This window comes from Aspergillus foveolatus, assembly GCF_047715535.1.
Source record: "Aspergillus foveolatus strain CBS 279.81 unplaced genomic scaffold BDW70scaffold_197, whole genome shotgun sequence".
Lineage (NCBI taxonomy): Eukaryota > Fungi > Ascomycota > Eurotiomycetes > Eurotiales > Aspergillaceae > Aspergillus > Aspergillus foveolatus.
Window position 1 is genome coordinate 3,016 of NW_027396261.1, and position 10,339 is coordinate 13,354.

At 49.6% G+C, this 10,339-nt stretch overlaps 2 protein-coding genes across 2 annotated transcripts; one reads left to right on the forward strand and one right to left on the reverse strand.

Moving 5' to 3' along the window:
* Positions 1-860: 860 nt before the first annotated feature.
* BDW70DRAFT_165093 (DUF3176 domain-containing protein) lies at positions 861-2,656 on the reverse strand (the record flags this gene model as incomplete). The annotated part of the gene is made up of 2 exons (XM_073741646.1): positions 861-1,960; positions 2,050-2,656. 2 exons carry the CDS (start codon positions 2,654-2,656, stop codon positions 861-863), a joined length of 1,707 nt encoding a protein of 568 aa, XP_073590622.1.
* Positions 2,657-8,731: 6,075 nt separating this feature from the next.
* BDW70DRAFT_165095 (uncharacterized protein) lies at positions 8,732-9,637 on the forward strand (the record flags this gene model as incomplete). The annotated part of the gene is made up of 2 exons (XM_073741647.1): positions 8,732-9,237; positions 9,298-9,637. The coding sequence occupies 2 exons, from the start codon at positions 8,732-8,734 to the stop codon at positions 9,635-9,637; spliced, it is 846 nt and encodes a 281-aa protein (XP_073590623.1).
* Positions 9,638-10,339: the final 702 nt, after the last annotated feature.

A 10,339-nucleotide genomic window follows, 5' to 3' on the forward strand; every position in this document is an offset into this window, starting at 1 on the left:
TTAAATTGGTGGTTTCCTTTTTAGCAGCATTTTCCTGTAATTTTCTATCATCATCCTGCTTCTTCAACTCGATGTTGAGGTCCTCGAGTTGTTTCTCTAGTTTGGCTAGTTTTTCTGTATATTGTTTTGTAGCTAGTTCAAGTTCACTGTTGTGTTTCCGCACCTTAACCATCTCTGCATTGGCTTGGCTCTCTTTCTCAGCCGCCTCCTTTCACTCCGTGAGTCTTGCTTTGAGTTCTGTAATAGTGCCCTCACTCTTTGCCTGTTCCTCACGCTGCTGCTCTAATTATGCCTGTAAACATTGATCTAAAATTTTGATGTGCTCTGTAGCCTTCTGTTCTTTTTCTGCCAGACTGTCTGCTTTTACCTGTTGGGTTTTTATCTCCCGTTTCCACTCTTCAAGTTCTGCCCTGAGAGTTAAGATTTCGTCCCTATTTTCTTGTGCTGTGTCTTTAGATTTATCTTTCTCCTCCAGCTCCTCTTTTCTCCGTTGTGCCTGGACACCCGCCTGCGATTCTTTCTGTTCCTTTGACCGGAGAAAAATAAGCTCGCGCAGCTGGTTTTCCAATGCCTCTGATCCCATATCTGGTCGCTCCCCTCGGAATTCCCGTGATTGTTGCTCGAGCTCCCGCACCCGCCCTTCCACTAACGCCTCGTACACTCCCGTGCCCTGCTTCTAGCGGAGCTGGGTCCATTCTCAGCGAGCGCCAGGATTCCGTGCAGAATGGGGCGTGATAGGGACGTGTTTCTCCTACTGTAATTCAGACGGTAGGTGTCATCATTGAAAGTCCATGAATTCGTACGTTGTATCATTAGATTGTGCTATATACTCCATATCTTATATCTCGTTCCCATGACCCTTACTGCAGCCGCACTTCAGTCTTCGCAGCCTCAGCCTCGATCTGGGCGAGATCCTTGCCGGTAGTCTGGAGCAGCCCGAGTCGTTCGTCATGTCGGCACTCCAGCACTGCCAGCGTTGACGACTTCCACAGCGGGACATTGCGACTCTTTCGGTTGTTGATAATACTCAAGATGGCAAACAAGATTGCGAACCCTTCCGTTACAATCGGGACGGCGAAATACCCCCACCGAATGGAAACAAAGGGCACGCTCTCAATACGCTCCCCATGCGCGGTCAGCTTATTGGGGCCGTACCGCAGATAGTCGGTCATTGCCGCTGCCATCCTAGAAAACCTGTCGTTGATGTCCACATCGCCAGAAAGCGCAGCGGCGACGCCGAGGACTTGGTTGTCACCGTCCCCTTCCACAAACTTCGAGACCACTGATGGAGACACAAAAAAGGTTCCTATCGCGAGTAGACTGCCGTGTTTCATCCCCAACTCCGGTATGTCAAATTCATCAGTCTTAGTCGCGTTGGTGTACCACAGGTCGGTGAAGTCCACTCCGTTGGAGACGGTTCTGCGGTAATTCCATGGATTGCTGACGCCGAAGTCCACCTCGCGCTTTTGCGCAAACGAGAAGACACTACCATTGGCCTGTGCACCGCGGTATTCGTATGCCGTTAGGAAAAGAGAACAGTCCGTGACATCCTCATTCACTATGTTGTAGCTACCGTTTGGAGAGCTACCGCCAGGGGTCGACCTGAAGACGGCAAACTTCACGATTTCTGGAAGGGGATCTAAATACTCCGGCTCTATCAATGAGACCGCGTTCATGTAGTAGTTGGTCGCTGAGGTTGTTTGGACATATTCTGTCATGATGTCCAAACCGGCCGGCGTTGTCATGTTACACTGCTCCTCCACGCCGTCGCGAATCCAAGCGCAACTCTGCGAACGCAATGTTTCTTGGGTGACATTTTTGCACTCGGCCTTGAACCCAAGTGAGATGTACGGCTCGTTCCAGCGGCATGTTCCGGGGCAACTGAAGGATTCGGTGATGTTAATGCCGTAAAGGCCCTGGTAGATGGCAGCCTGCATACCGGGATCCTGCGGTACACTAGCTTGAAAGTGCGAAAGATATCAGTCAGCTTCTCCCTGTTGCCTTGGGGTGGTTACAGTGCCAGGGTCGATGGTGCATGGACAAGCCTACCAGCGCTAGAAGTTTCGCGAAGCCGCCCTCCGTTGTAGGTGTAATTGTGCGCGTATCCGAAGGTGACGGTGTCGTCGAGGGAGGTAACGTTCCGCTGCTCAATCAACACCACTTGCTGTGCAAATGGGGAGAAAGCGAGGCGCAAGATCGTGATGAAAGCGCCGATTGTTGCTAAATTCCATGGGATCGTCGCAAGTAGCAGGATGGACCCCCACACACCGCGGCTTGCTCCCTCGAACAATTCGAAATGAGCGAGTTTGCGCGGCTGCGTCTTAAAATGAAGCCATTTGGATTGTGCAATGAATGAGCTGACGCTGTGCATCAGCGCCGTCGTGCAGGCGGTTGTCAAGATCGAGATTGTGGCGTTAAGAGAAACACGGGCAGTCCAGGCATCAAGAGGCTTGTTGTCCATGTGCCAGAAGATCAGGGCAATGGCAAGGAGTAGGCCCAGCGCGAGAATAGAGCTGATGGACTCCAAGAGCCATTCGCTAGGCGAGTACATTGGATGGCGCTTGTACTCTATGGTCGCGCTCGGCGGGTCGGAGCTGACTTTGGAGACGTCAGCTCGCTTCTCCTGAGCCCCTGGGCTGCTGTTGTCTTCAGCCATGATGAGAGTATGCCGCCTGAATCAGTGTTTTGATTTTGGAGCGACACAGGTAGGAGAGATAAACGACAGAAACAATGCAGAGCTCGCACACGCTAAGCCTCTTGAAAGGGTCTGGGGATTTATGCCCAATTTCTAGCGCGGCACGTTTTATTTGCACGGTGAAAGTGTATTCAGCTGCCGAGTCATTGACGGGCGCGGCGCTCTCGGCCTTTTTCGCCGGACGCCCAGCTGCGGGAGGGTAGGAACTCAAATGTGACTTCTTTCCCAGTGGTCCACCCTTGATTTTCAGGGATCATTACGCCCTTGAATCATTAATAGTTAGGCCCAGCTTACCGGCACTCCAAATCGCGGATGGTCCCCTGGCAGGCTAAACAGCGAGGCCCAATGAGCAAAAAGGCCGCAGGGCTGAGATGTCTGCCGCTGCACCTATGATTTGTGGTACGATTTTCCGAGCAGGGAATGGAAATTAGAGCATGCATGAACTCGTACCCCAAATGGTGTATGTGACATGCGGAGAAATCTCTCAACCACTGCTCAGCATCCGGGGTGTTTTGAGCTTCTAGAGTCCTGGAGATATTGATTAAGCTAGCGTGAGATTACAATCTCGAGGGTACTACTAGGACTTATCTAATCTCCCTTCTATTCCTCGCACAGCCTGAAGACCATGGGTCTGTCTGAGACTAGGAACGGAGGCCAACGGAATATTTGCGGCTGAAAGTCAGGCTTGAAAGTTAGAAATAACTTCCATCTGGCCTCGTCCTCGTATTTTCCCCGTCGGCTCCACCCCGCTGGTGGCCGCCACTCACCCTGCTTTTCTGCCTGCCTCGGCCTATAATCTAGCTAAGATTGCGGTTTAGGTGGGATTCTGCTCTGTTTACTGGCTGCCAAGATGCTCCACCGGATGCAGAATGAAAGGCTGGGGTCGTATCATCGAAGAATGCAGGCAGGGAGCCTCAGAAAAAGCGCACCTTGGGACTAATGTGTGGCGGGCTGACGAGGTCCACACTGGCCAGTCCTGCATTCGCATTGTATGCACTCCACTGTGCACGGAAGCATCTGGCTGTTTGCTGTTTCGCCAAGCGAGCTCCGCCACGACTGCTAGCCGGGCCGGGCCAGCGCCAAAGTCGAGACTCAGGTTTATGAAACCCTAAGCTTGAAATAAGTCTAGTCTACGGAGGTGTGCACCAAAAGTCATCGCCGCGCTAGTATTGACGCTAGTAGTGCCACCGTATCGTCTCATTGTAAGAAATTACCATAGCAACCAATGTTCGGCATACAGCTGTGGTGATGTTATAGAAGGAGAATACAATGAAATACCAGAACTAGCAGATTTGAAGCTATTCAGAGTCCTCCCAAGGCTCTGGGGATAGGTCTTGATGCGCAGAAAGCTGACCTTTGATCCGCCTGCCCTTCCAGCTTCGAGCATCATGGTCCGTACGGCCCTCCTTGTACTCATTACCCCCATCATGTTGTATAACCTCCTGGACATGCCTTATAAGCCTCTCGATCCAGCCCTGTATTTTCCCCTGGGGGAGCTCATTCCATGCCTTTATCCAAGCTTCCTTGCCAGTCTTTTTGTCCCTAGGTGCTCCACGTGAAGTTGTACGCTTCTTCATCCACATCCAGCAGGGTTCAATAGCATTAAGATCAGGCGAATTGCCAGGCCAGTCAAATATCTTCTCAATCTCATGGATGCTGTAAATTCGGCGCTGAGCATGGTGCTTATGAGCAGGGGCACCATCCTCTAATACCTTTGTATCTGGACGTTCGATTTTGCAGGTTTTGGCAAAAGGAATAAGATGTGGAAGAAGGATTTCCTAATCAGAAGAGCTAATTAGCCCAACATAAGAGGATGAAGCTATTCGAGAATACCTGCTGGTATCTCCACCAATCAACTCCTCCTTTGCTCTTTCGTGCAAGCTTCCCAGTTCTCTCAGTCCATCTCCATGTAGGAACACGCCCAGGAACCCCACGAAGATGCAGACGCTTTAGCCTCATCTCCATCTCCCATTCCTCCCTGAGAATAGGCTCTAGCTCTGTATTTAGAGCTGCTATCTCTACCTCTGACTGCTTGCGTTGGTAAGCAGTCTCTGGTTCAAAGATATGCAGCGGTCCCTTTTTATGGTACGTAAAGCATCCCCAAACCAAGAAGTCAGATGATCCCTTCCAGCGCCTTCGGATACATGTTGGATCATGAGCATCTCCAGCAGTCCTCCAAACTCTTAAGGAGCCTCGACGGTGGCCAATGATAACAGAAGTCTCATCTGTGAATATAACAGCCTTCCAGTTCTCCAGAGTCCAGTGTTGGTGATCCAAGCAGAACCTAAGACGAGCAGCCTTTGCAGCTTCATTTAGACCAGGTTTCCAAGAAGGTTTACAATTGTAAAGCCATGCTTGTGGAGGATTCGTAAAACAGAAGAATGAGATATACCTGCTTCAAAGGTAAGGATTTCAGAAGATTTCTCACGTCCATTCCTATCCTGCTTGACAGATGCAAGAACTGCCATATCTGTAGCTTCAGAAATCTCCTTCGGACGGCCAGAGCGCTTGCTATCTTCCACGTATTCAAGCTTAACCCGCATGCACTGAGCAGGATTGTAGCCACGATCTTGGCCCTTCTGGATCATATCCCGTATCGTACGGACGTTGATCTGAAGCATCTTGGCTATATCGGACGGCTGAATCCCTATGGACCAGTAAGAGAGGACTCGAACTGCAGTGGGCCAGGGCATCGAAGTCTTATTTGATTCCGGCGTGAGGTGCGGTGCTGATATTGTGAAGGCGCTTGTTTTGGGGGCCAAGATGGTTCTCATAGGGAGGCCGTATGTCTACGGGCTGGTGTTTGGGGGACAAGAAGGGGTCAGGCATGTCATCAGGAGCCTGCCGGGGGACCTGCAGTTGACTTTGCGTCTGTCAGGGATTCCGGATCCTTCGAGTGAGAAGCTCAATCAAGATGTCTTGAAGAGGATTTCGTGAACTTGTTGTGACTTGGTGAAATAGAATGAAAGATTGACATTTGAGAGAGAATGAAAGATTGACATTTGAGAGTATGTTTGCGTTGCTGGCTTGTCATATCGTAGAACCCGCTGTTGTAGACTGTCTGCGTACTTCTGACATCCTATCCGATTGTAACCTGTGTGACCGTTTCCCGTGCGCTTAAGGCCCCTTGTATGGTCATGGGGGCCCCATCGCAAGCAAGATTAATGTTCGCCTTTGGGACCTTGTACCGCTCCATATCAGACCTACGGCCCATTGCGACAATAACCAGGGATCACTCTGCATAGGCTAGACTAGACAGAGGTCAACTATTGGGTCGGGCGGCATGCCCGAGGGATAGCCCACTTACAGCCCTGACAGATCCTGCTCCTTACGCTAAAGTTCGACAGAGGCCTGTCTAACCGGGCACACTTAGCTTCCATCCGTCTCCCCGTATCGAATTGCCAGGATTGGAGCGTGGAGGGGTCTCTCAATGATCCAGGTAGTATACCTGGCTCAAGTTTCCTACAACAGAGACATCATCTCTTGCAAACATCTCAAGCAGACTTTACCCCTGCAGTTACAACCATTGAGATAGTGTAACAATTGCGCACTAGCGCTTCAGTCGTAACGGCTCGCGCTGACCTGCTGACGATGCCAATTGAGGAACAGGGCCACGTTGATACTTGGTGCTCAAATACGTGATTTTGCCACTAGAAGCTCACCAGATGGCAACTGCTCCAGCTCACCTGCATTCCATCTTGGTCGGGATTCCGGGCTAGGCATCACAGTCTCGCAGCTTTTCGGCAGGTATCTTCCCTGCTGGAGACGTGCCAGGCGCCGGCCACTAGTGGTAGTGCTATTATTTCCGTCCTTTGATTAAGGAGAACCCTTTGTTAAGTATCCGTTCGAGCGCAGAGAAGTGATGTGGCACGGTCAGCGCCGCAAGGGCTCTGATTAGTCTGTGGCCTCTCTTATTGTTCTGCTAATGCACTTTCTGCAATGCTTCAATATCCTGAGTGTGCCGACACCCCTACTTATGGTCAATGCAAATACTTGTGGATTCGGTTTCTCCAGCACCATGAGGGGCCCGCGCTCATGGCAATATAATGCACTAGGTGGAACTGGTGCAGATACGTATTGCTGAAGAGCCCGTTTATCTTCTTTCTGAAACGGGGATCAAATTCCTCCTTGTCCAGGCCTCGTGGATTAATGCCCTATGCATAGTAGTAGATCAAACTCGAAATGAGGATAGCGGATCCGACGTCTACACTGGCAGCACAATGCGCTAGCGCGGACGACGTCTCTAGTTGATACGCCAGACTTCTCTTCCGAATCGCCCAAAGGCGGCCAGCGGGTGGTCTTCGCATTTGTCACTCATCCAATGGACTCTTTCATACCAGTATAGACCCAGTATGTCATTCTACCAATTCAGGCGCCTTGTACTGAAGCGGGAACTCGATATCCACTGCATTATGTACACTATTAAAAAGGCCCGCCCTCTCTCTGCTGTCCGATCCGTCTAGCTCCGACGTAGCCTGTCCTTAGTAGTCCAGTTTAGGGTTTTCTATTGATTGTTCACAGCCTAGCTCCGTGGCCCCAGACAATTCGTTGCTAGGAAGCGGATAAGGTTCCCGGGCCATTCGGTCACTCGGGCCTGCCCGGGCGAATGGAGCAACCAGTGCAAGCCTGAAGAAATGGAAAAAACAGAGAAGCACTGTCCAGGAGGGATAATCTGTAAGACGATGCAAGGTATGGAGAGACCGAATGATCTTGCCTGGTTGCTTCTAATCAGGTAAGATTTCAAAGGGACAGTTCCCTGTCTTGGGTGCATTCCTCTTCCTCAAGGCTCTGGCCAGACCGGGGCAAGGGCGCAAGAGGCCAGGTGGCTCGAGGGGTGACGAAGCTTGTCCTTTTAGATAGACCAATCAACTTGCTGTATGAGAAGTTGGAGTGGGTAGCAGCGATGGTCCCCCGAGATACGGGCGGAAAATGGGGCGGAAACAGACCCATTGCCTGACTCTAGGTGCCCGTGCCACTCAATATACAAGATGCGGAGAACATAATAGATAACGACAGTTGTGCAGCGTTATTGCCACGGCCTGCATGAGCTGCCGTCACGCGTGTGCCTTGAACGTTTTACCGGAGCTAAACCGCGCGATATCACGAGAGCCAGGGCAATCGGAGGCAACACTCACTGCCGCTGTGCGTTGGCGTTGGTGATGCTCGATGACGAACCTTAGAGCTGTTTATCAGTGCCGGGCCTGGTGATTAGCTGTCATAGACCGCACTTGTCAACCATTAATTAAACCCACCTCTAGCCAGGCAAGCTGCTGCGACTGCTATTGCATGACCATTAAGATGGACGTATATGGTGTAATGACTCTCGCAGCTGATAGAAATCGGCCTACCCCCTAGGTCAACACCATGAATATGCTTAATTAGGGTAAGCCTTGCCCAGAAAGCTTGAACACAGCCATGTGGTCCCCAGACCACTTGCCTCCAAGCGGAAAAGGGTCGGATATCTCCGCAGCTAATCGACCACCGGTATACCGTGCTCGAGACGAGCCATCCATGCCGGGAATCCCGAGCAAAACGGGGGTTTTCCAATATCCTGAGTGGGATCATAAGTATCTGTCCTGGTACACTCAGTCTTCTGTAACGGTACCCTGCTTAGTCCTCCAACTCTATTCCTTTGCATTTTATAACGTATTCGGTAAACGAGTCGGCCATGCAAGCGAGTCGGCCACCATTGTATCTCATACTAATGCAGCATTTTCGGAGCTCCAATATCTCAACCACCATTGGCTGAATTGTAATAATATATTGATCAAAGCTATATATATACTTTAAGAGTATATAGTTCTATCATGATTATATATGTACGATTTTTAGAATCTATAATACCAGTTTAAAATAAAATACATAAAAATACAATGTAATATATCTTACCTAAAGGTATATAGATATATATCCTATAATATTCCGATATTAAAATTGAATTTACTCTAGTGTGCCTATTTAACAATATAAACCTGATCATATGAGGTTTGGCCGAGGTATTGGAGCTCCAAAAATGCTGGATTAGTATGGGATACAATGGTGGCCGACTCGCTTGCATGGCCGACTCGCTTGCCAGATACGTTACCAACTTCTGCAGGGGAGGCAGGAAAGAAGATGAGGCCGGCGTTCGGATTGAAAGGCAGCAAGGTGACCACCGGCCACATCTGCACGGTCATCACCCCCGCCTACATCTGCTTTGGCTATCTCAACGCCGTATCCAGTGGCATCACCAACCGCCAATCATTTGTCCAGACCTTTCCACAGCTAGACACTGTCAATACGACAGGCCCAGAAGACGAGGAGCACTCTCGCATCGAGGGAACAGTAGTGGCACTATTCAACCTAGGATGTTTGTTTAGTGCCATAGCATGCATCTTCCTTGGTGACAAGCTCGGAAGAAAGCGGACGGTCATGCTCGGACTGGCAATTACTGTCATCGGCCCGGCCCTGCAGAGCACGGCCTACACATTGCCTCATCTGATCGTTGGCAGGCTTATCACCGGACTAGTCTTCGGGGCAGTTACAGCCACCGCTCCAAACTGGTAGGTTCTTCCTGGTTAGTTCACTTGCTGGCCTCCCGCTCAGTGCTACATTGTCCATAGGCAGAGTGAGACCACGACACCCCAGCTGCGAGGCCTCATCGTCATGCGGCAGAGCGGCTTCTTGTCGATCGGCCTGGCCACTGCAGGCTGGCTGGAGTATGGGCTAGCATTCGCAGAGGGCTCTGTGGTTTGGAGGTTGCCACTGGCATTTCCGTGTTTTCTGTGCTGCATGGCCGTAATGGCCGGATGCATGTCACAGGCAAACAACAAAGCAGCAGCTGACACTGCCGTGGCATTTATATTCCTCTACGTATTCTTCTACGTGACGGGCTGCATTGGCCTACCGTATCTCTACTGCTCCGAGATCGCCCTACTGGCAGTACGCACACAGATTAGGTGATGTATTCTAAGTAACTGACATTTAAACCTTGATTTCTTCTAATTCATCTTCAATGATAATTTGTTCTAGATATAATATAGAGCTAGCTAAATTCTAGTTTTTAATAATTTTTGATTGAATATAACCTTATAAAAATGGTGGTAAATTGCATGTTGGAGATAATAAGTTATAGTAGCATATGGTTTAGTTTGCGGTTAGTTTGCGGTCTTTTGTGGTTATTTTGCGGTTATTGTTGGTTAACCAAGATATAACCGCACTACTGGATAGTGGGATCCAATTAGCTTACAGAATTAACTAGTAAACTATGATTGCTTTTAATAACTCCTGATTCCCCCCGATCGCAACTTATTTTCCTTCATTCCAAAGTGAATCCCTAGTAAGTTTCCTTTTACTCTTCACCAGATTCTTATTACTTAGGCCTTTCTTTATAATAGCTTATTCCCAAGTATCTAGCTTCACTGATCAGTTTCCTGAGGCTGACTTTCTACAGTCAGATAATTTACCTGCTCCCAGCAATACATGCTGAACTGCTACTTCAATAGCCTTGTCTGATCCTTGCCAGTCTTCCCAACAACTAGCACCATCCTCATTAAAACATGTTAGCCCTTAGTTCTACCAGATCTGGATACTGTATAATACAGATCCTGAGATGGAGCAATCTTGCTTACAATTGTTACGGAAAGGGTCTGCCTCTTCAAATCC